General features: G+C 50.5%; 5 protein-coding genes across 6 annotated transcripts in view; all 5 read right to left on the bottom strand.

Annotated features, from left to right (window-relative positions):
• The window catches only part of LOC149456028 (uncharacterized), a 31,594-nt gene extending 27,957 nt beyond the window's left edge, over window positions 1–3,637 (bottom strand). The window contains exons 1-5 of the mRNA XM_089685643.1: window positions 3,555–3,637; window positions 2,629–2,737; window positions 2,332–2,499; window positions 2,122–2,245; window positions 1,807–2,087 (exon numbers count right to left, since the gene is read on the bottom strand). Of these exons, the coding sequence (XP_089541769.1) occupies window positions 1,807–2,087; window positions 2,122–2,245; window positions 2,332–2,499; window positions 2,629–2,737; window positions 3,555–3,634 (762 nt within the window). The 5' untranslated portion in view covers window positions 3,635–3,637. The remainder of the gene's footprint in view (window positions 1–1,806; window positions 2,088–2,121; window positions 2,246–2,331; window positions 2,500–2,628; window positions 2,738–3,554) is intronic.
• The window catches only part of LOC149456026 (uncharacterized), a 106,168-nt gene extending 85,007 nt beyond the window's left edge, over window positions 1–21,161 (bottom strand). Inside the window, exons 1-3 of one of the 2 annotated variants that reach the window (XM_089685558.1) lie at window positions 21,014–21,161; window positions 20,701–20,897; window positions 20,418–20,624 (exon numbers count right to left, since the gene is read on the bottom strand). In XM_089685558.1, coding sequence (XP_089541684.1) covers window positions 20,418–20,624; window positions 20,701–20,897; window positions 21,014–21,098 — 489 coding nt within the window. In that variant the 5' untranslated portion in view covers window positions 21,099–21,161. The remainder of the gene's footprint in view (window positions 1–20,417; window positions 20,625–20,700; window positions 20,898–21,013) is intronic. The other variant, XM_089685557.1, reaches the window with a different exon arrangement.
• LOC149456029 (uncharacterized) lies at window positions 72–1,699 on the bottom strand. Its single transcript, XM_089685622.1, has 2 exons — window positions 1,493–1,699; window positions 72–1,274 (listed from the first exon to the last, which is right to left on the bottom strand). Exons 1-2 carry the CDS (start codon window positions 1,554–1,556, stop codon window positions 448–450), a joined length of 891 nt encoding a protein of 296 aa, XP_089541748.1. The 5' UTR covers window positions 1,557–1,699; the 3' UTR covers window positions 72–447.
• On the bottom strand, window positions 14,479–18,822 carry LOC149456027 (uncharacterized). The gene has a single exon (XM_089685600.1). It carries the CDS (start codon window positions 16,436–16,438, stop codon window positions 14,843–14,845), a length of 1,596 nt encoding a protein of 531 aa, XP_089541726.1. The 5' UTR covers window positions 16,439–18,822; the 3' UTR covers window positions 14,479–14,842.
• On the bottom strand, window positions 21,128–22,913 carry LOC149456025 (oocyte zinc finger protein XlCOF29-like). Its single transcript, XM_089685661.1, has 3 exons — window positions 22,847–22,913; window positions 21,519–21,627; window positions 21,128–21,391 (listed from the first exon to the last, which is right to left on the bottom strand). Exons 2-3 carry the CDS (start codon window positions 21,606–21,608, stop codon window positions 21,128–21,130), a joined length of 354 nt encoding a protein of 117 aa, XP_089541787.1. The 5' UTR covers window positions 21,609–21,627; window positions 22,847–22,913.
• Between the last annotated feature and the right edge of the window lie 1,465 nt (window positions 22,914–24,378).

The raw sequence follows: 24,378 nt of genomic DNA, 5'->3' as shown, positions 1-24,378 counted from the left end.
TGTGACATTCGTCCAACATATTTTTATAAATAAACCCATAAATGTTTACACCATAAAATCCACTCAGCCAATGACAGGTGAGGACACCATTTTTATTTTTCTCCTGCTATCAATGGTCAACCCGGTTCCACACTTCATCCACGTCTTTGGTGACCTCTGACCTCATGAACTGTTTCTTCCATGATGAAGATTAGCCATGGAGTATATCTGAGGTGTATATCAGGGGGTACTTCTTCCCCACATGAGAGCTGGGATGTCCAGCAACATTCATCTAGAAGACATTTCCCGCACTCAAGGCACTAATACACCTCCAGGGTTGTGTGGGACCCCAGGAAGACAGGACTTCAGTGAGGAACATTTCCCTCACTCAGGACAGGAATACGGCTTCTCCCCCGTGTGAGACCTCTGATGTACAGGAAGACAGGACTTCAGTGAGAAACATTTCCCTCACTCAGGACAGGAACGTGACTTCTCCCTCGTGTGTAATCTCTGATGTCTGTAGAAATTGTTTATTTTTGAAAAACATTTCCCGCACTCAGGACAACAATAAGGCTTCTCCCCCGTGTGGGATCTCTGATGTATGACAAGTTCTGCTTTTCTTAGAAAACCTCTCCCGCACTCAGCACACCAATAAGACTTCTCCCCTGAATGAGATCTCTGATGTGTGTAAAGATTGGACGTCCTTGAAAAACATTTCCCGCACTCAGGACAGCAATATGGCTTTTCACCCGTATGAATTCTCTGATGTCTGTAAAGATCGCACTTCTGGAAAAACCGTTTCTCGCACTCAGAACAGGAATGCGGCTTCTCACCGCTGTGAGATTTCCGATGTTTGAACAGGGAAGCTTTATGAAAAAAACTTTTCTCGCACTCAGGACAGGAATAGGCCTTCTTACCAGAATGCAAAATCTGATGTGTGTAAAGTTGGGATATAGTTGAAAAACATTTCCCGCACTTAGGAAAGGAATACAGCTTCTCACCTGTGTGAGACATTTTGTGCTCACAAGGACCAGATTTAAGACAGAAACATTTCCCGCACTCAGTACAGGAGAAGCTCTTCCCTGTTGGAAGGCCAGCCCGGTCCCGCACAGTCTGAGGTTCCTCAGGATACGGGGAATCCGATGGTCCATCTACACTGGGTGGTGCCGGATGGACATTGGAGGGAGCCGGGTTTTCTCCTGGACTATACTGTGTGATGTCCTCATCTTCTACTTTCCAATCTGGAGACAAAGTGAGACAATCCTCGGAGGTTTTCCTCATCTCCCGGCCATGGACTAAAATACAAAAACAAAGATGATTACTAGACAGGAGCTGATTGGTTCCCCCAAACCAGGACTCCGCCCACATCAGGCAGCTTGGTCTCTGAGGAGCTTACAAGTTGAATGGTTCCTCTTGAGCTCCAGGCTTGTCAGACAGACAATGAGAACTTTATCATCTGGACCAATCAGTGAGCAGTATGGGTGGAGGAATGGATTTAGTGTTCATGACCCACCTGTGCTGATCTCTGTAGGAGTGTCCTCCTCTATAAATGTCCCCGTTATTCCATCCTCCTCCATAGACTGCTGATCATCCCTCACATACGCCTCTTCTACTTCTGATTTCACCTCAACTTTTATATCTATCAGATCTTCACCCTAAACCAAAGATAGAAAATAAAATATTGTAAGGTCTATAGATCTCACTCCATGGTCTTGATGCTCCATCCCACCTACCTGATGATGGTGAGGGATGATGTGACCTTCCTGGGTGGAATCCCGGGAATACAGAGGTTGGGTACATCTCTCTGGTGGGTTCCCATTACTGGATCCTTCTACCTGATGATGGTGAGGGATGGTGTGATCTTCTTGTGTGGAATCCAGAGGACGGGGACATCTCTCTGGTGGGTTCCCATGACTGGATCCATCTACCTGATGATGGTGAGGGATGATGTGATCTTCCTGTGTGGAATCCCGGGAATACAGAGGACGGGGACATCTCTCTGGTGGGTTTCCATGACTGAATCCATCTGTAAGAAACACACACACTGACTGAATCCATTGTTTCTATGTGTTTATCAGATAATGGAGGATCTAGGTGGACCCTCCGTACTGCTCTCTCCTTTCCAATAAAGTCTCCTCTTACCCGGTGATGTGAGGGGTGGCTGATTGTCCATCATGATGTCCTTGTAGAGGTCCTTGTGTCCTTCTAAATACTCCCACTCCTCCATGGAGAAATAGACAGTGACACCCTGACACCTTATAGGAACCTGACACACACAATGATACAGTCACCATCCAGACACATCCCTTGTCTGTTACTGGAGAATGTCCCAGAATTCCTGGCACCGCTCACCTCTCCTGTCAGCAGATGGACCATCATGGTGGTCAGTTCCAGGATCTTCTGCTCTTTGTTCCTCTCAGGTATCGGAGAACGAGGGGGAGGCACCATGGTGGGGCACTGGGTCCTGCTCCATCCTCCTGAGATTGGCTCCCCACTAGACTTCTTCACTACAACATAATCCTACAGATCAGGAGAAAGAGAAACCGATATCAATCATCTGACATCATCTACATGTCTACAAGAAGAACATGGTCTATTGGCCAGACTAGACCAGAGTGATGTCATGTGACCTCCCAGAATCCTCCTCACCTCTCCAGTCAGCAGGTAGATGATCTCCAGGGTGAGGTTTAGTATCTTCTCAGTCATGTGACTCCGGTCCTCCTCCATTGATGTGGTCATGTGATCTATGCTGGTTTCTCTGTAGACAAGTAGTGGAGAATTATGTGGACTGTATTGGTTGTACAATGTTAGGATGGGCACATAAGGGGTTAATGGTTGGACTGCCCATAGTGGGATTTTGCTCATGAAGAGGACAATTGATGGGAGAAGGACAGAGGGGTTTGGTTACAATATTCGGTCAATGATATTATGAGCATTCCTTATGTGTACTCAGCTGCATGGATGGGAATTCGGTGGATACAGTTGGTTGGGTGGCAGTGACGCTGTTCCCGAGTTCGGTGTGAACACAAGTTCGGGTGAAACGTGTGCTCATCCCGAGTGGGGAAGAGGTATCTACCTTCATCTCATTGTTGGTTGATCTCAGAAATCCTCATAGATGGGGATCTCCACTTCCTCCCCCATTATTGGCTGCTGACCAGAGTTATAGATTGTGCAGAACATTATGGGTGAGCACCAAAATTAATCAACCAGAAATTCAATCCCATCCCTCACTACAAGAGACTGCTAAGGTGAGGAGGTGATTGTTGGGAAAGGTGACATCTCCACAATGAGGAGAATGTTCCGGCCCCGGAAGTGGGGGAATGTTCTTCCCCTGAAGGGGTTAATCTGGGTTCCCACACTATATATGTGTGTATCATCATCTGCTGGAGATAAAAGATGTCACAGTGACTATGGAGGAGGAGAACGGACATGACGGTGGAGGGAGAGGACGGAGATGATGGTGGAGGAAGAGGATGGAGATGACGATGGAGGAAGAGGACAGAGATGACGGTGGAGGAAGAGGACGGACATGATGGGGGGTTACTGGGTGTAAATATAAAATCAGATCTTATTACCTCCTCTGCTGCCACTTCCAGCAATATCTCCTCTCTACTTCCTCCCAACTCACCCGCAACTTCCTATTTATACCTGACATCACTTCCTGTCTGCCCCTGACATCACTTCCTGTCTTCCATAGAGACTTCCTGTCTGGGTAGAAGTGAGATCCCCACCTTGTGGAGCTCAGAGGAACTGCAGCCCCGAGAAGCATCTGGTCGTGTGACCCCGGGAAAAATAGGGAAAAAATATATGTGTCAGGACAGTTAACCCCTTTGCCAAGATGGAGGTTGAAACCAAAATGGTTGAACCATGTCCATTTCTGGGTATACGCTGTTACAGGGGGTCTTTTTCCCATCGGTCACCAATGTAAGGGACCACTACACTGACCACTGATATAAGGGGGTCCTTCTCCCATCCGGTCACCAATGTAAGGGACCACTACACTGACCACTGATATAAGGGGGTCCTTCTCCCATCGGTCACCAATGTAAAGGACCACTACACTGACCGCTGATATAAGGGAATGGGATGCAGACCCTGCAACAAAGGGTAGGAATCTATTACAAAGTTATTTGAAATCCCTGAAATGGGGTCCTCAACCTCATCCATGCTGCTAGGACCTTCCGTTATCCCCTTCTGCTCTCCATGGACTCAGAGAGGGCCTTTAACAGGGGCAACTGGCAGTTCATGTGCGCTACCTTGGAACATTTTGGACTGGGACCAGCCATGCTGAGTTGGATTTTTTCCTTATTCCTGCCCCTCAGCTGCCATCAAAGTCAATGAAATAGGTCTGACTTTTTTGTAGATCTCGAACGGAACCCGTCAGGGGTGCCCACTCTCACCCCCGTTATCTTCGTACTTTCCTTAGAGCCCTTCTATTGCACAATAAGATTGGATTCCGGTATTTCAGGCTATTGAAAGGCTTCTGACCTTCACAAGGTAGTCGCCTTTGTGGACGATCTAATGTTCTCTTTGACTGACCCCGTTGTGTCTTTGCCAAACTTGCTTCCACCTTTGCGTGTATATGGGGTGTTCTCCTACTTTTGAACCAACTAGTATAAACCCTCTGCCCTCAACATTCCGGTAACCCAAGACGTATGCCTCCATCCTTTTTTTCCTTTTTATTGGCCCACCGATTCCATTCATTATCTGGGAGTTAGTATGATTCCTGACCCTGCCACTCTTTATGCAGCACATTTTGAACCACTGATCATTCGTATGCACAGGGACCTGCTTCGGTGGGATTCTCTTACCTTGAGATGGTTTGCTCATTGTAACGCCTTCAAGATGACATTGGTGCCTCGGGTCCTCTATCTTTTACAGGCTCTTCCCATCTGCCAACCACCCCTGTTCTTCAAGCGAGTGCATGCTCTTTTTCAGAAGCTCATATGGTTTCATAGGAAACGCCATCTTCAACTCCCATTTCTCCATCTTTCCAAACGTCAGGGTGGAGTCGGCCTTCCTGATATCTAAGCCTATTATAAAGCAGCTCATCGCACCAGGCTGGTGGATTAGTATTCTCATGCAGAGGCAAAACACTGGGTGGAGATGGAACTGGAGGACTACTGGGGTACGGTGAAGAGCTTGCCTTGGATCACCATGCAGTTACCTAAAGACCTTGCTGACCATCCCACTCTTGAAGTACCCTGCTGGTCTCTAGAGAGGCCTTTCGCAGCTCCTCAGTCTCTCCTTTGCTGTCCACCTTGATTCCCATCCTAGGGAACCCAGAGTTCCAGCTGGGACTCAACTATCCTCAGTTTCAATGTCTGACACTGGCCTTCTCCATCTTCTGGATTTATTGGGGTCTTTTTCTCTATTCTGACCACAACTGCAGACCCGCTTTTGGACTTTTGGAATAGTCTACAACTCAGGCATTTTCTTCGTCGCTGTTCCCATGCTCCAGGTATTCATGGTCCACTTACGGAATTAGAAAATATTTGTCACAGGAGGAAACCAACCCGCCATTGTCTTTCCATTCTTTATGCCGCCCTGATCCATCCAAAAGCGAGTTTCGCCTCCATCTTTCTCCCCAAGTGGGAAGATGACCTCGATATGCAGTTCACCAACTCACAAAAGGAGAAAATTCTCCACTTCGCACAGAAGTCCTCCATTGCCTCCAAGGTTCAAGAGACCAGTCACAAAATCCTAACCAGGTGGCACAGGGTGCCCACGACACTACATCGGACTCATGCTGGAGATACGGCTCCGACTGGGTGTATGATGCTTCACATCTTCTGGAGCTGCCCTAAAATTAGACCATTTTGGCAAGCAGTGACTGGCGCCATTCAACATCTGACGAGTGTCGATATAGTGGACAAACCGGCGGTGTGTCTGCTGCACCTCACAGAACATCTCATTAAAAAGTATAAGACCTCTTTAACGGGCCAGCTGTTGAATGCAGTAAAGGCCTGTATCCCCTTGCACTGGTGATCTGTGCCTCCACCCAGTGGTGTATGCAGGTTTTGTGCTGCCCTAGGCATCGACCAACACCACCAACAAAACCCTTGCCCACCCCTCCTGTGAGAGCCTTTCACTAACACCCCCCCCCACCGGTGATAGAGAGAAAGACACCCATCTTCACAGCTCCATCCATCCCCGGTAATGAGAGTCAGGCCCTACACAAACCATCAAGAAGCCCGCAGATCCCACCTGGTACCCATGGTGTCCCTTCCTCCATCTCTTCTGGGAGAGTTGCTGCCCCCCCAAAAAAAAGCCACCCTTGGCAAGTGCCTTGTTTGCCTTGTGGTAAATACGCCCCTGCCTCCACCCACAAGGTCCCTTTGGTACTCTAAATTTAAGGAGCTCACGGACATGGAGGACCTCATGGCTACCATTGTATGATTGGGAGGAACTCTTCCGGGCACCTGGAGACCATGGCAATATTATGTTTTTGCTGACGCCTATTTGCAGGAAGTGTCCCAACCCAGCTGAGGCCCCTGTGTCAGGGCTCCCGGGTATGACCAGGAGGTATGTGAACTGACGCAGGGAAACGCAGGCTTCAGATAGGTTATAAACAATATAGTTTATTAACACTAACAATACATAAACGCAGTGCAATACTAAAACATAACACAGTGCAAGTGAACCAAACCAAACCACCCACAGATAACAATACATACAATGCAAGCGTCATCAGGCAGGCCGGGTCAATAACAATCGGGCAGGTAGGAACAGGGGGAGCAGGCAGAGAGTAGTCAGGTCACGAGCCGGGTACAGCAACTAACGGGCAGGTAGGTACAGGGGGTCAGGCAGAGAATGGTCGGGGTCACAAGCCAGCGATCAAACAGAAGTCAGCAGAGGTCCGGATCAGACAGGGTCGGCAACGAATCAGTCAGACAGGAACAGGAACAGGGATGCAGGTAACAAGATACAGGGGCCCATAGAAACACACACCAAGGCACAGACTGCAGGTCTGGCCATCCCTTAAATACACCTCTGTAATCAGCTTTAGGTGTTTGGCTGACTACAGGGTTGAGTCTCTGATTGCTGAAAGCACCCGCCGGCCAGCCCTGGCCGGGCACAGGCACATCGGGCTGGACGCCGGGCAGAGGCACAGGGCCCCCAGGCGGGGCGGCAGGCACCGGGCCCCCAGGCGGAGCGACGGGCACAGGGCCCCCAGGCGGGGCGGCGGGCCCTCAGGCGGAGCGGCGGGCACCGGGCCCCCAGGAGGGGCGGCAGGCATCGGGCCCCCAGGCGAAGCGGCGGGCGCTGGGCCCCCAGGCGGAGCGGCGGGCGCCGGGCCCCAGGCGGAGCGGCGGGCACAGGGCCCCCAGGAGGAGCGGCGGGCACAGGGCCCCCAGGCGAAGCGGCGGGCGCCAGGCCCCAGGCGGAGCGGCGGGCACAGGGCCCCCAGGAGGAGCGGCGGGCACAGGGCCCCCAGGCGGGGCGACGGGCGCCGGGCCCCCAGGCGGAGCGGTGGGCGCCAGGCCCCCAGGCAGAGCGGGGGGCCCTCAGGCGGAGCGGCGGGCACCGGGCCCCCAGGAGGGGAGGCAGGCACCGGGCCCCCAGGCAAAGTGGCGGGCGCCGGGCCCCCAGGCGAAGCGGCGGGCACCGGGCCCCCAGGCGAAGCGGCGGGCACCGGGCCCCCAGGCGGAGCGGCGGGCCCCAGGCAGAGCAACAGGCATCGGGCCCCCAGGCGGAGCGGCAGGCACAGGGCCCCCAGGAGAAGTGGCAGGCACAGGGCCCCCAGGCGGGGCGGCAGGCACCAGGCCATCAGGCACGACAGCGGGCATCAGGTCACCAGGCATCAGGTCATTTGGCTCGCCAGCGGGCACCGCGTCATCTGGCAAGGCAGTGGGCACCGAGTCACCAGGCACGACAGTGGGTTCCGAGTCAACTGGCATGACCGCGGGCACTGGGTCAGACATTGGATCGCTCGACAGCGGGCATCGGGTCACCAGGCATCAGGTCATTTGGCTCGACAGCGGGCACCGCGTCATCTGGCAAGGTAGTGGGCACCAGGCACGACAGTGGGCTCTGAGTCAATTGGCACGACAGCAGGCACCGGGTCACCAGGCATGACCGCGGGCACTGGGTCATCAGGCATTGGATCGTCTGGCTCGACAGCGGGCATCAGGTCACCAGGCATGACAGCGGGCACTGGGTCATCAGGCAGTGGATTGTCTGGCTCGACAGCGGGCATCGGGTCACCAGGTATGCAAGCGGGCACTGGGTCACCAGGCATCAGGTCATTTGGCTCGCCAGCGGGCACCGCGTCATCTGGCAAGGCAGTGGGCACCGAGTCACCAGGCACGACAGTGGGCTCCGAGTCAACTGGTATGACCGCGGGCACTGGGTCAGACATTGGATCGTCTGGCTCGACAGCGGGCATCGGGTCACCAGGCATCAGGTCACTTGGCTCGACAGCGGGCACCATGTCATCTGGCAAGGCAGTGGGCACCGAGTCATCAGGTACCGGATCGTCTGGCTCGACAGCAGGCACCGGGTCATCTGGCGCTGGATCGTCTGGCTCGACAGCGGGCATCGGGTCTCCAGGCATGACAGTGGGCACTGGGTCATCAGGCATTGGATCGTCTGGTTCGACAGCGGGCATCGGGTCATCAGGTACCGGATCGCCTGGATCGACAGCGGGCACCGGGTCATCTGGCGTTGGATCGTCTGGCTGGATCAGTTCATCAGGCTGGGTACAGACATCAGGCTGGGTAGAGACATCAGGCTGAAGTGCGGGTGACGAGGCACCAGGCTGAACCACAGAAGGCAGGTTCTCAGACAGCAGGCTCACCGGTTTGGATACTGGCAGGATGGTACTGATTGGAAAGAATTTTCGCTTTTTTCTGGTTTTAACTACTGGAGCATTGCAAGTAAACGCAGGTCTGCAAACGAATGGAGCAGCTGAGGACAGAGAAGAGCTGGAAGATGGAACAGAGGAGGGAGCAGTTGCTACAGAGGACTTCTTTACAGGGTTAAAGAAAGGATAGGTGCAGCGAGTGGGAGCAGAGGACTGGTATGTGGTAGTTAGAGTATACTGGGCAGTCACTGGGGGTGCTGTCGGTGATGCAGGAAGAGTGCCTTGAGTGGAGGAATGATGTTGTAAGCTGACTGAGGCTGGGTGCAACAAGTCTGTCCATGTCTGCAGTATGGGTTGAACAAAGCTGAGCTTACACAAAGCCTGTCTGACCAAAGACTGCACTGCGTTTATACAATCTCTTAGTACCTGTGGTGAACATGTGGAATAACGCTCCAGAAAGTAACCCACATCATCCTCTAATAACCACACCAGGGACTCTACCTGGTCGGCACTAAATGGCAGCAAACATTCATCCCTGCATTCGGGGGTACCAGATGAAACCAACTCAGCACAAACCTGAATCAATGGCTGCACCTCAGAGAATTCTGTGCCCTGATCTACTAGGCAATGAGCGATCCTTATGCACTCTAGTAGTTGATCCCTGGGATACTCCTTCAGAGTCTGATAAGCATATTCTCTGTCATCAAACACTAGCAGAGATAAATACACAACTTCATCAAGATCCATCCTTCCCAGCAACAATAAGCCAAGATGGCTTCCCTGTGCAGCCACTTCTGGTCAGGATTGGCCTTGGTGTAATGTCAGGGCTCCCGGGTATGACCAGAGGTAAGTGAACTGACGCAGGGAAACGCAGGCTTCAGATGTTATAAACAATATAGTTTATTAACACTAACAATACATAAACGCAGTGCAATACTAAAACATAACACAGTGCAAATGAACCAAACCAAACCACCCACAGATAACAATACATACAATGCAAGCGTTGTCAGGCAGGCCGGGTCAATAACAATCGGGCAGGTAGGAACAGGCAGAGAGTAGTCAGTAGTCAGGTCACGAGCCGGGTACAGCAACTAACGGGCAGGTAGGTACAGGGGGTCACAAGCCAGGGATCAAACAGGAGAAGTCAGCAGAGGTCTGGATCAGACAGGGTCGGCAACGAATCAGTCAGACAGGAACAGGAACAAGAACAGGGATGCAGGTAACAAGATACAGGGGCCCATAGAAAAACACACACCAAGGCACAGACTGCAGGTCTGGCCATCCCTTAAATACACCTCTGTAATCAGCTTCAGGTGTTTGGCTGACTACAGGGTTGAGTCTCTGATTGCTGAAAGCACCCGCTGGCCAGCCCTGGTACTGCAGCCCACAGGGCAGGTGAGTCCCACCATTACTGGCAAGCCCATTCCTGACACCCTGGGACGAGGTTTAACCCTGGGCGAGAGATAGAATCCTCTGCATTGCTTTGCTGATTTCTTTCTGCGATCTTTTTCCTTCTTCCACTCAAGAGACCTTCGGTCTTGCTTCCTCCTCCCCGATATTCCTTCCTTCCCCGTTCCCCACATCCCACTCTTCCTTCCCTTTCCAGAATCTTACCATTTGCAGCGTAATGCTGATGACTTGCCAACATTCTCAGCCTATGTGGGGTTGTTTCCTCAAAAAGTTTTTTTTTTACCTCGGGATCAAGGTTCAAGGTTTTTGCTGATGCCTACCTGCAGGAGGTGTCCCAACCCAGCTGAGGCCCCTGGGACAAGGTTTGGCCCTGGGTGAGAGATAGAAACCTCTGCATTGCTTTGCTGATTTCTTTCTGCAATCTTTTGCCTTCTTCCACGCAAGAGACCTTCGTTCTTGCTTCCTTCTCCCTTCCCCATTCCCCACATCCCACTCTTCCTTCCCTTTCCCAAATCTTACCATTTGCAGCGTAATGCTGATGACTTGCCAACATTCTAAGCCTATGTGGGGACGTTTCTTCAAAAGGTTTTTTTTTTGCCCTCAGAATCTCTTTGGCGATCCTGCCAATTTTACCTAAATTTCTCCTAATGTGTTGTGTTCCACCGCTTGAACCTCAAAACGTTTCTCCAGAAGTGCCATTTGCTGATCCTTTATACTTCTGTCTGTCTTCTCTGCTCCCTGACCTGAAGTCTACTCCGTTTCCGTATGTTCTTCTCTGTGATCTGATTGGTCAGTGTTACTGCCGGCCTGGATGATGACCTGATATTTGATGTTCTACTTTGGCATTTACTGTATTATGCAACTTTTGGGTAAATAAAGGAATTTCCGAAAAAAAAAATCCCCACTGTAGCAATCGTGCACACAAAGATGGGTACGAACCTCCATTTTGGCAAAGGACTGTCCATTTTGTACAATTATCTCTCTCTCTCCCTCTTTCTTCATCCCCCTCCCTTTCTGTTGAGTGACATGTGGTCTGTTTTCAGAGTTAAAAAATGCATCGAAACCCAGTGGGAGGGCATCCTGGCTATAAAACCTCACCAGCTAGGTGCCCCCGTCTAAAAAACTCTTGCTATCTTGCTAGCAGGGATCGTAAAAGCGTAAAACAAGTCCGTCACTGAGTTCAAAGACATTCCAGAGAAGCCTCCACATTCAACATCCATTTTCCCCTATGATTTCATATCTTGGAATATGAGAGACTTACATAAAAACCAGGCATATTGTCAGATTGGTCACTTTGATACAAGTTTCCTGATATTTTACACCCCCTAGCTGGCATAAATAGGAGGGCAGGAAAGTATATATCCTGAACCATTCAAGTGTATATGACGTTTGATCTCTAACCATTCCGCAGATGCGGCTGAGTATTAATATACTAGTACCCAGGCTGCCAATTCCCCCGAGAATGAGTTATGAATCATAATAGCAGCTATGAGAGTTTCTGGTCATAACTTAGGGCTCCACCTACACCTCCCTCCCCTAAGCAGATGATTGGTTCACTGCTCCAGGGAGACACCCGGTGGAGATACTAGAAAAGCTAAGCTGAGTTAAGGGGTAGAAAGAAGAGTCTCCTGTTTTAACATTGAAACTGACAGTGAGAGACAAGAAATCCTTTTGGGCTCATAGAACTTAAATCTGCTTAAACCAAGTCTGACAGCAAGTACATTAACCCTTTAAACGTCTGTTACCTCTTTGCTGTGTTATTGTTCTCAGTATATTTATATATAGGCTACATCTTTTTCTGTAAATATTTTTATTGCACCCTTTTGACCTTTTACTCTTAATCTTACTTTCTGAAAGTGTTGAACTGTTTCTAAAGCTCTTTAATGCAAACATGAATTCCTGCCACTGAAGAGCACTACTGTGTGTGTGTTTTAAACTTCAGTACATCTCTGCCTGCGGTGACCGTGGTATACAGACGATTATCCAACCATCTTAGTGTTATTGCTGATATTGCCGAGTTTCCTCTTTCTCTGTACAAAAAGGTGGTGGTGGGAGTGTGAAGGGTTAATTGCATAATTAACCTGACCCAGGAACAATCGCTCCCAGGCTGCCGGTACATAGATTGTGGTCCATTAGCTGGAAAATTGTTGTGCAGGGTGCAGCTGGGCGAGGCATTGTTACACACGTAACATTGTGGCTTCAGATTGGCTAGTCCTTCAGTCACGAGTTTGGTGAGAAGGGCTGGGGTCTGACGCCGTGATCGTCATACCCACAATGGACATTTATCACCCAGAGGATTTTTTATTTCAACAAGGGTGGAGTTACTCTTTGATATGTTGACGATGATTGGCTACATTGATTGGTTACAGCCAACCCTTTTTGCTATTTTAGCAGCTTGGCTCATTTCCTCCTTGCCCTTGCGTGGTCTATGATCTCCGGTGTGTTCCTGTGTACACCTCGATCTGGCCGACCTCTTACGATTCCTGGTCCTGAGTCTTGGCTCCTGACTACGCTGACTTTGGGTTTCCTGACCCCGGCTCATCTGATTACCCACTCTGGCATCAAACCCTGGCTTCTGTTTTTGACTACGTTCCTGAACTGTGTTATTTTTGCTCTTTCATTAACTACCTGCCGACCGCAGATAGCCGAATGACGGCTGCACTGCGGCCGGCCAGTTCTGAGTGGACGTCATATGACGGCCTCCCAGAACGCGCTCTCCTGTGCGCCCCAGACGGCGCGCACCCGGCGATCTCCGTGATCGTTGTGTCCTACGGACACAGCTGATCACGTGATGTGGTAAAAGGCCAATCACAGCGGCCTTTTACCACATGATCAGTGGTGTCCAATGACACGCTGATCAGAGGGAAGTGCAAGTGCCGGTTCTCGGCTGCACTTTCCTCACGCTGTCAGATCGTGAGGAAAGTACTGCCGAGAACCGGCAGTTGTCAGAGCGGGGATCGGCACCGATCATCAGGGCACTGATGATCAGTGCCCTGATGATCAGTGCCCAGCAGTGCCACCCGCAAGTTCCGCCCACCTGTGCCCAGCAGATCACCCACCTGTGCCCAGCAGTGCACCCACCTGTGCCACTCTGCAGTGTCACACACCTGTGCCCAGAAGTGCCACCTACCTGTGCCCAGCAGTGCCACCCACCTGTGCAGCCCAGCAGTGCTGCCAGTCAGTGCCCAGGGGTTGTGCCAGTCAGTGCCGCCAGTCAGTGCCCAGCAGTGATGCCAGTCAGTGCCGTCTATCAGTACCCATCATCAGTATCACCTATCAGTGCTGCATATTAGTGCCGCCTATCCGTGACACCTCATTAGTACTGCCTATCAGTGCCCTTTAGTGCTGCCTATCAGTGCCCATCAGTGCCGCCTCATCAACGCACATCAGTGAAGGAGAAAAAATACCTGTCTGAAAAATTTTATAATAGAAACAAAGAAACTTTTTTTTTTTTCAAATTTTTTGCAGTTTTTTTATTTATAGCGCAAAAAGTAAAGTGCCCAGTGGCGATTAAATACCACCAAAAGAAAGCTCTATTTGTGAGAAAAAAATGATCAAAATTTCATATGGGTACAATGTTGCATGACCGCGCAATTGTCAATCAAAGTGCGGCAGCGCTGAAAATTGGCCTGGTAAATAAGGGGGTATAAGTGCCTGGTAGGCAAGTGGTTAAAGGTGTGATTTTTTACTGCACTTTCTGTCTCCACCGGGTTCAAGGTTCCTGACACCAATGTACGGGACCACTACAATGACCATTGATATAAGGGGGTCCTTCTCCCATTGGTCACCAATGTACGGGACCACTACAATGACCATTGATATAAGGGGGTCCTTCTCCCATTGGTCACCAATGTACGGGACCACTACAATGACCATTGATATAAGGGGGTCCTTCTCCCATTGGTCACCAATGTACGGGACCACTACAATGACCATTGATATAAGGGGGTCCTTCTCCCATTGGTCACCAATGTAAGGGACCACTACAATGACCATTGATATAAGGGGGTCCTTCTCCCATTGGTCACCAATGTAAGGGACCGCTACACTGACCACTGATAAAAGGGGGTCCTTCTCCCATCAGTCACCAATATAAAGGAGATGCAGACTCTTCAACAAAAGGTAGGATCATCAGCTCCATCTAGTGGCTATAATGAGGTATTTTCCCCAATCTACTCCATCAGGAAGAATGTCCCATTATGGCCGCTAGATGGAGCTGATGAACGTAGGAAATGACTGTATTAGGAAAAAAAACAGACTTTGTCACAGCTGAGCGAACATTCGTCCAACATATTTTTTATTATAAATAAACCCCTAAATGTTTACACCATAAAATGTCTTCAGCCAATGACAGGTGAGGATGCCATTTTTATTCTTCTCCTGCCATCAATGGCCAGCATGGTCCCACACTTCATCCACGTCTTTGGTGACCTCTGACCTCCTTATGAACTGTTTCTTCCATGATGAAGATCAGCCATGGAGTATATCTGAGGTGTATATCAGGGGGTGCTTCTTCCCCACATGAGAGCTGGGATGTCCAGCAACATTCATCTAGAAAAACATTTCCCGCACTCAAGGCACTAATACACCTCCAGGGTTGTGTGGGACCCCAGGAAGAGAGGACTTCATTTAGGAACATTTCCCTCACTCAGGAGAGGAACGTGACTTCTCTCCCGTGTGGGATTTAAGATGTGTGTCAAGAAGTGACTTCTGTGAAAAACGTTTCCCGCACTCAGGACAGGAACGTGACTTCTCCCTCGTGTGCCATCTCTGATGTTTATAAAGACTGGAAGTCCTTGAAAAACATTTCCCGCACTCAGGACAGCAATACGGCCTTTCGCCCGTGTGAGTTCTCTGATGTCTGTCAAGATCACACTTCTGGGAAAAGTATTTCCCGCACTCAGGACAGGAATACGGCTTCTCCCCCTTGTGAGACTTCTCATGTTTGACTAGGGAGGATTTATGAAGAAAACATTTCCCGCACTCAGGACAGGAATACGGCTTCTCGCCCTTGTGAGATTTTCGATGTTTGCATAGGGAAGATTTATAAAGAAAACGTTTCTCGCACTCAGGACAGGAATAGGTCTTCTTATCCAAGTGCAAAATCTGATGTCTATAAAGACCGGACTTCTCTGAAAAACATTTCCCGCACTCAGGACAGGGATACGGCTTCTCCACCGTGTGAGATCTCTGATGTGTGTACAGATGGGACGCCTGTGGAAAACAATTCCTGCGCTGCTTTTCCCCTGTGTGGAGCCTCTGATGTCTGCAGAAATTGGAGCTGATTGAAAAACATTTCCCGCACTCAGGACAGGAATATGGCTTTTCCCCCGTGTGAGATCTTTTATGCACATTAAGATGGGATTTAGAACGGAAACATTTCCCGCACTCAGGACAGGAATACGGCTTTTCCCCCGTGTGAGATCTTTTATGCACATTAAGATGGGATTTAGAATGGAAACATTTCCCGCACTCAGGACAGGAGAACTTCTTCTTTTTTGGAAGGACGGCCTGGTCCCGCACCGTCTGAGGTTCCTTACGACAGGAATTTAGCTTCTCAGCCATGTGAGTTTTCTGATGTCGGTAAAGATGGTACTTTACTGAAAAACATTTCCCGCACTCAGAACAGGAATATGGCTTCTCCCCTGTGTGAGATCTCTGATGATTTTGAAGACTAAACTTCTTTGAAAAACATTTCCCGCACTCAGGGCAGGAAAATGGTTTCTCCCCTGTGTGAGATCTTTTATGTTCATCAAGTTTGTATTTAAACCGGAAACATTTCCCGCACTCAGTACAGGAGAACCTCTTCTCTGTTGGAAGGACAGCCCGATCCCGCACAGTCTGAGGTTCCTCAGGACAGGAATTCAGCTTCTCAACCGTGTGAGTTTTCTGATGTCTGTAAAGATGGGACTTCACTGAAAAACATTTCCCGCACTCAGGACAGGAATACGGCTTCTCCCCCGTGTGAGTTCTTTTATGCATATTAAGATTATATTTGAAACGGAAACATTTCCCGCACTCAGTACAGGAGAACCTCTTCCCTGTGTGAAGGCCGGCCCAGTCCCGCACAGTCTGAGGTTCCTCAGGATACGAGGAATCCGATGGTCCATCTACACTGGGTGGTGCCGGATGGACATTGGAGGGAGCCGGGTTTTCTCCTGGACTATACTGTGTGATGTCCTCATCTTCTACTTTCCAGTCTGGAGACAAAGTGAGACAATCCTCGGAGGTTTTCCTCATCTCCCGGCCATGGACTAAAATACAAAGATAAAGAGGATTACTAGACAGGAGCTGATTGGTTCCCCCAAACCAGGACTGGCTGAGCCCCACCAGAGGTCAGAGAGTGAGGATGGGGGGGGAGGACATCCAAGAGGAAGACTGGACTCATCCTGAAGACCACCATCATTGGGGTATCGGCTCCTTCCCCATCCTCATCCTGAAGACCACCATCATTGGGGTATTGGCTCCTCCCCCCATCCTGAAGACCACCATCATTGGGTTATTGACTCCTCCCCCATCCCGAGGACCACCATCATTGGGGTATTGGCTCCTCCCCCATCCCGACCCTGAAGACCACCATCACTGGGGTATTGGCTCCTCCCCATCCTGAAGACCACCATCATTGGGGTATTGGCTCCTCCCCCATCCTGAAGACCACCATCATTGGGGTATTGGCTCCTCCCTCATTATCACTTTCTGGTTGGAGGATTTGATCACATTATCACCATGTAACAGTCTGTGCTTTAATCACATCATCCGATATAAAATGTCCAGCTGGTAGGAAATGGGGGGAACAGAGAAGACATATGTATGACACTGGGACTGGTGTGGGAGCCATCGGGAACACTGCTGCCTTATACTGCTCTGGTGACACTGGGACTGGTATGGTGACAATCAGGGACACTGTTGCTGGCTTACACTGGACTGGTGACACTGGGACTGGTATGGTGGTGGACTGGTGACACTAAGACTGGTGTGGTGACAATCAGGGACACTGTTGCTGGCTTACACTGGTCTGGTGACACTGGGACTGGTGTGGTGATCAGGGACGTGGTGGCTGGCTTACACTGGACTGGTGTCACTGGGACTAGTATGGTGCTGGACAGATGTCACTGCGACTGGAGTGGTGGTGATCAGGGACACTGTTGCTGGCTTACACTGGTCTGGTGACACTGGGACTGGTGTGGTGATCAGGGACGTGGTTGCTGGCTTACACTGGACTGGCGTCACTGGGACTAGTATGCTGATGGACAGATGTCACTGCGACTGGAGTGGTGGTGATCAGGGACACTGTTGCTGGCTTACACTGGTCTGGTGACACTGGGACTGGTGTGGTGATCAGGGACGTGGTGGCTGGCTTACACTGGACTGGCGTCACTGGGACTAGTATGGTGCTGGACAGATGTCACTGCGACTGGTGTGGTGGTGATCAGGGACACTGTTGCTGGCTTACACTGGTCTGGTGACACTGGGACTGGTGTGGTGGTGATCAGGGACACGGTTGCTGGCTTACACTGCTGCTGGCTTACACTGGGACAGGTGTGGTGATTAGGGACATGGTTGCTGGCTTACACTGGTCTGGTGACATTGGGACTGGTGTGGTGATCAGGGACATGGCTGCTGGCTTACACTGGTCTGGTGACATTGGGACTGGTGTGGTGATCAGGGACATGGTTGCTGGCTTACACTGAACTGGTTTCACTGGGACTAGTATGGTGGTGGACAGATGTCACTGGGACTGGTGTGGTGGTGATCAGGGACACTGTAACCGGGGGGGGGGGGGGGGGGGGAAGCACAGCAGCCCAGAACTGGGATCAGTGATCTGTTGTGTCTGGTGATGACACTGATCACTCGATCGCTCCAATGAACGGTCCCAGGGACAGATCTGGAAGGACATGCAGGTCCTGTCTGGTCATTCATACGCAGTGATTGGGCGGTTAAAGGTTTCCCATCTCTTTGAAGATCACTACTACAGTGCAAATCTTTGAAACATTCCTGTGTGCATGACAGCGAGCATTACAGACGACTCCCAGCAGTCAGACTTGTTGCAGTGATTATTATGGGATCTGACACTGACATTCATCTCCTTCTCTTAGAAAGCCGGCCCTGAGCATGAAACTGAGGGATCCATTAATGGCTGGTGGAAATATTGGGGACCGAAGCATCCAGGTCCCAACCTGCTGGGTGAGGAATGCAAATGGCCGCACTAGATCAGCAGCAAGGAATCCTCACATATATTCTGTAGACTTTGTTTGGATACAATCTGTGGAGCACAATGGGGATTTATCTTCACAGGACGCTAGTATGGCGCAGGACTTCAATGTTTCTGAGATCAGGGACTGGGCTTCTTATAAATCATCCTTCTTGTTGCCGAGTGACACCGAGAGCTGTGCTCACTGATTCCTGATCACTGGGATACAGAGGACAGAGCTTTGTGTGATCAGAAATCCAATCTGGATCTATAGCACAGGGCGGGGGGGAGATCTGATAGAAAAGAAGATCTAAAGTTTAGATGGAGACCAGAGGAACGTGACCATCACCTGGGTATTACAGGCCGATATCACCCCGCCCCCACCCTACTCTGCACCAATCAATGAGCAGTATGGGTGGAGGAATGGATTTAGTGTTCATGACCCACCTGTGCTGATCTCTGTAGGAGTGTCCTCCTCTATAAATGTCCCCGTTACTCCATCCTCCTCCATAGACTGCTGATCATCCCTCACATACGCCTCTTCTTCTTCTGATTTCACCTCAAATTTTATATCTATCAGATCTTCACCCTAAATCAAGAGGAGAGAAAATATCATCTTGTAAGGTCTATAGATCTTGTCCATGATCTCACTCCATGGTCTAGATCAGTGATGGCGAATCTATGGCACGCGTGCCAGAGCTGGCACGCAGAGCCATCTCAGTGGGCACGCCAGGAAGAAGAGGAAGAACGTGCTCTCCTGCGCTCCCCCGGGGGGCGCGCACCGGGCGATCTCCGTGATCGCTGTGTCCTATGGACACAGCTGATCACGTGACATGGTAAAAGGCCAATCACAGCGGCCTTTTACCACATGATCAGCCGTGTCCAATGACACGCTGATCACCGGGAAATGCAAATGCCGGTTCTCGGCTGCACTTTCCTCACGCTGTCAGATCGTGAGGAAAGTACTGCCGAAAACCGGCAGTTGTCAGAGCAGGAAACGGCACCGATCATTAGGGTCACTGATCATCAGTGCCCTGATGATCGGTGCCCAGCAGTGCCACACACAAGTTCCGCCCACCTGTGCCCAGCAATGCGCCCACCTGTGCCCAGCAATGCACCCACCTGTGCCCAGTAGTGCCACCCACCTGTGCCAACCCACCAGTGCCACCCACTTGTGCCCACCAGTGCTGCCAGTCAGTGCCACCAGTCAGTGCTCAGCGGTTGTGCCAGTCAGTGCCCAGCAGTGATGTCAGTCAGTGCCACCTATCAGTGCTGTCTATCAGTACCCATTATCAGTGTCCCCTATCAGTGCCACCTATCTGTGACACCTCATTAGTGCTGCCCATCAGTGCCACCCATCAATGATGCCCAGCAGTGCCGTCTGTCAGTGCCGTCTGTCAGTGCCTCCAGTTGGCGCTATCAGTCAGTGCCGCTTGTCAGTGCCCACCATTTCCTGCATATCAGTGCATCATCAGTGCCTCCTCATCAATGCTCACCAGTGCCACCTCATCAGTGCTACCTATCTGTGCCACCTCATCAATGCCGCCTATCAGTGCAGCCTCACCAACGCACATCAAAGAAGAAATATTACCTGTTTGCAAACTTTTAGAATAGAAGCAAAGAAAACCTTTTATGTTTTAAATTTTTTGCTCTTTTTTCATTTATAGTGCAAAAAATAAAACACCCAGTGGTGAATAATTACCACCAAAAAAAGCTCTATTTGCGTGAAAAAATGATAAAAATTGCGTATGGTTACAGTTTTGCATGACCGCACAATTGTCATTATTAAGTGCAACAGCACTGAAAGCTGGAAATTTGTCGTGGGCAGGAAGGGGGTAGAAGTGCCCGGTAGGCAGGAAGGGGGTAGAAGTGCCCGGGAGGCAGGAAGGGGGTAGAAGTGCCCGGTAGGCAAGTGATTAATTCCAGTGTTGGCACTTTGCAACACAAAACCAACTTTTTTATTTCAGTTTGGGCACTCAGGCTCAAAAAGGTTCGCCATCACTGGTCTAGATGCTCCATTCCACAAACCTTGTAACAGTGAGGGATGGTGTGACCTTCCTGTGTGGAATCCCAGGAATACAGAGGACGGGGGCATCTCTCTGGTGGGTTCCTGGTATTAGGTGGCTCCATCATATCCTTGTGTCCTTCTGAAAACTCCTCCATCACACCATACTCCTCATCCTCCTCTTTATACTCTTCTTTAACAACAATATTATAATTCTCAAGGTTTCCACTCTGAAAATATAAAACATGATTTATATACAGCATGTGAGTTACAAGAAATAACTATCAATAATTGTTCCTCACCTACCTGACGATGGTGAGGGATGGTGTGACCTTCCTGTGTGGAATCCCAGGAATACAGAGGACGGGGACATCTCTCTGGTGGGTTCCCATGACTGGACCCATCTACCTGATGGTGAGGGATGGTGTGACCTTCCTGTGTGGAATCCCGGGAATACAGAGGACGGGGACATCTCTCTGGTGGGTTCCCATGACTGGATCCAACTGTAGGAAACACACACACTGACTGAATCCATTGTTTCTATGTGTTTATCAGATGATGGGGGATCTAGGTGGACCCTCCGTACTGCTCTCTCCTTTCCAATAAAGTCTCCTCTTACCCGGTGATGTGAGGGGCGGCTGATTGTCCATCATGACGTCCTTGTAGAGGTCCTTGTGTCCTTCTAAATACTCCCACTCCTCCATGGAGAAATAGACAGCGACACCCTGAAACCTTATAGGAACCTGACACACACAATGATACAGTCACCATCCAGACACATCCCTTGTCTGTTACTAGAGAATGTCCCAGAATTCCCGGCATCGCTCACCTCTCCTGTCAGCAGATGGACCATCATGGTGGTCAGTTCCAGGATCTTCTGCTCTTTGTTCCTCTCAGGTATGGGAGAACGAGGGGGAGGCACCATGGTGGGGCTCTGGGTCCTGCTCCATCCTCCTGAGATTGGCTCCCCACTAGACTTCTTCACTACAAAATAATCCTACAGATCAGGAGAAAGAGAAACCGATATCAATCATCTGACATCATCTACATGTCTACAAGAAGAACATGGTCTTCTGGGCAGACTAGACCAGTGATATCATGTGACCTCCCAGAATCCTCCTCACCTCTCCGGTCAGCAGGTAGATGATCTCCAGGGTGAGGTTTAGTATCCTCTCAGTCATGTGACTCCGGTCCTCCTCCATTGATGTGGTCATGTGATCTATGCTGGTTTCTCTGTAGACGAGTAGTGGAGAATTATGTGGACTGTATTGGTTGTACAATGTTAGGGTGGGCACATAAGGGGTTAATGGTTGGACTGCCCATAGTGGGATTTTGCTCATGAAGAGGACAATTGATGGGAGAAGGACAGAGGGGTTTGGTTACAATATTTGGTCAATGATATTATGAGCATTCCTTATGTGTACTCAGCTGCATGGATGGGAATTCGGTGGATACAGTTGGTTGGGTGGCAGTGACGCTGTTTCCGGGTTTGATGTGACCACAAGTTCGGGTGAAACGTGTGCTCATCTCGAGTGAGGAAGAGGTATCTACCTTCATCTCACTGATGGGTAATCTCAGAACTCCTCATAGATGGGATGGGGATCTCCACCTCCTCCCCCATTATTGGCTGCTGACCAGAGTTATAGATTGTGCAGAACATTAGGGGTGAGCACCAAAATTAATCAAGAATGTTCCGGCCCTGGAAGTGGGGGAAAATTCTGCCCCTGAAGGGGTTAATCTGGGTTTCCACACTATATATGTGTGTATCATCATCTGCTGGAGATAAAAGACGTCACAGTGACTATGGAGGAAGAGGACGGGCGTGACGGTGGAGGAAGAGGACGGGCACGACGGTGGAGGAAGAGGACGGGCACGACGGCGGAGGAAGAGGACGGGCACGACGGCGGAGGAAGAGGACGGGCACGACGGCGGAGGAAGAGGACGGGCACGACGGCGGAGGAAGAGGACGGGCACGACGGCGGAGGAAGAGGACGGGCACGACGGCGGAGGAAGAGGACGGGCACGACGGCGGAGGAAGAGGACGGGCACGACGGCGGAGGAAGAGGACGGGAACGACGGTGGAGGACGGGCGTGGCGGTGGAGGACGGGCGTGGCGGTGGAAGTGGAGGACGGGCGTGGCGGTGGAAGTGGAGGACGGGCGTGGCGGTGGAAGTGGAGGACGGGCGTGACGGTGGAAGTGGAGGACGGGCGTGACGGTGGAAGAAGAGGACGGGCGTGACGGTGGAGGAAGAGGACGGGCGTGGCGGTGGAGGAAGAGGACGGGCGTGACGGTGGAGAAAAAGAGGACGGGCGTGGAGGAAGAGGACGGGCGTGACGGTGGAGGAAGAGGACGGGCGTGACGGTGGAAGAAGAGGTTGGACCTGACGGTGGAGGAAGAGGACAGACATGACAGGGGGTTACTGGCTGCAAACAGAAAATATGATCTTATTACCTCCTCTACTGCCACTTCCACCAACGTCTCCTCTGTCTCGTATCATAAGAAACTTCCGGTCTTTATCTGAATAATTTCCTGTTTTATACCATAGAGAATTCCTGTCTGGATACAAGTGAGATCTCCACCTTGTGGAGCTCAGAGGAACTGCAGCCCCGAGAACCATCTGGTAGTGTGACCCCAGCCTTGTGCTGGGTGTGTATGGACTTTATGTCCTCATAGAGGGGTCACCTCCACTCCCACCAAGGGGGACAGAAATATAAGACTGCCTAGTCCAGCCTTTCTCAGCCAGGGGTCCTCCAAAGGGTTCTAGGGGTTCCTTCAGCAATGAACAATTTCTGTCTCTCAGTAACAACTGACATCAGTGATCTGTAAGGGGGGCAGTCTTCCCACTGATGACGATGTAGGAATGTCCTCCTACTGACCACTGATATAAGGGGGTCCTTCTCCCATTGGTCACCAATGTAAGGGATCACTACACTGACCACTGATATAAGGGGGTCCTTCTCCCATCGGTCACCAATGTAAAGGACCACTACACTGACCACTGATATAAGGGGGTCCTTCTCCCATTGATCGGAATGTAAGGGACCACTACACTGACCACTGATATAAGGGGGTCCTTCTCCCATCGGTCACCAATGTAAGGGACCACTACACTGACCACTGATATAAGGGGCTCCTTCTCCCATTGATCAGAATGTAAGGGACCACTACACTGGCCACTGATATAAGGGTGGCCCTTCTCCCATCGGTCACCAATGTAAGGGACCACTACACTGGCCACTGATATAAGGGGGTCCTTCTCCCATCGGTCACCAATGTAAGGGTCAGCTACACTGACCACTGATATAAGGGGGTCCCTCTCCCATCAGTCACTAATGTAAGGGACCACTACACTGACCACTGATATAAGGGGGTCCTTCTCCCATCGATCACCAATGTAAGGGACCACTACACTGACCACTGATATAAGGGGGTCCTTCTCCCATCGGTCACCAGTGTAAGGGACCGCTACACTGACCACTGATATAAGTGGGTCCTTCTCCCATCGGTCACCAATGTAAGGGACCACTACACTGATATAAGGGGGTCCTTCTCCCATCGGTCACCAATGTCAGGGACCACTACACTGACCACTGATATAAGGGGGTCCTTCTCCTATCAGTCACCAATGTAAGGGACCACTACACTGACCACTGATATCAGGTGAACCTTTTGCCATTCAATATGAGATGCAGACCCTGCTACAATAGGTAGGAATCTACTACGTTTGTCACAATTCCCGCAATGTACATTTATCACTCAGAGGGATTTTTTTTTTCAACAAAAGTGGAGTTTTTGTGGCCTCTTTGAGGTTTCACATAGTTGGTAAGGTTGAGTGAAGACTCCAGTCCCTCCAGTTCATCTGGTGTGTCTTTGTCCATGTGTGTCATTAAATCTACATCATTTCCCATATCCTTGTATATTGCATTCACTAAGATGCCTATCTAAGAGTCTTTAGAAACTATTTATACTTCATGTAGACACCA

This window comes from Staurois parvus, unplaced genomic scaffold (assembly GCF_062004578.1).
Source record: "Staurois parvus isolate SC_StPar_1 unplaced genomic scaffold, SC_StPar_1.0 ptg000380l, whole genome shotgun sequence".
NCBI classification, from domain to species: Eukaryota; Metazoa; Chordata; class Amphibia; order Anura; family Ranidae; genus Staurois; species Staurois parvus.
The sequence above is the reverse complement of the archived record's forward strand: the minus strand, read 5'-3'. Positions and strand labels throughout refer to the sequence as shown.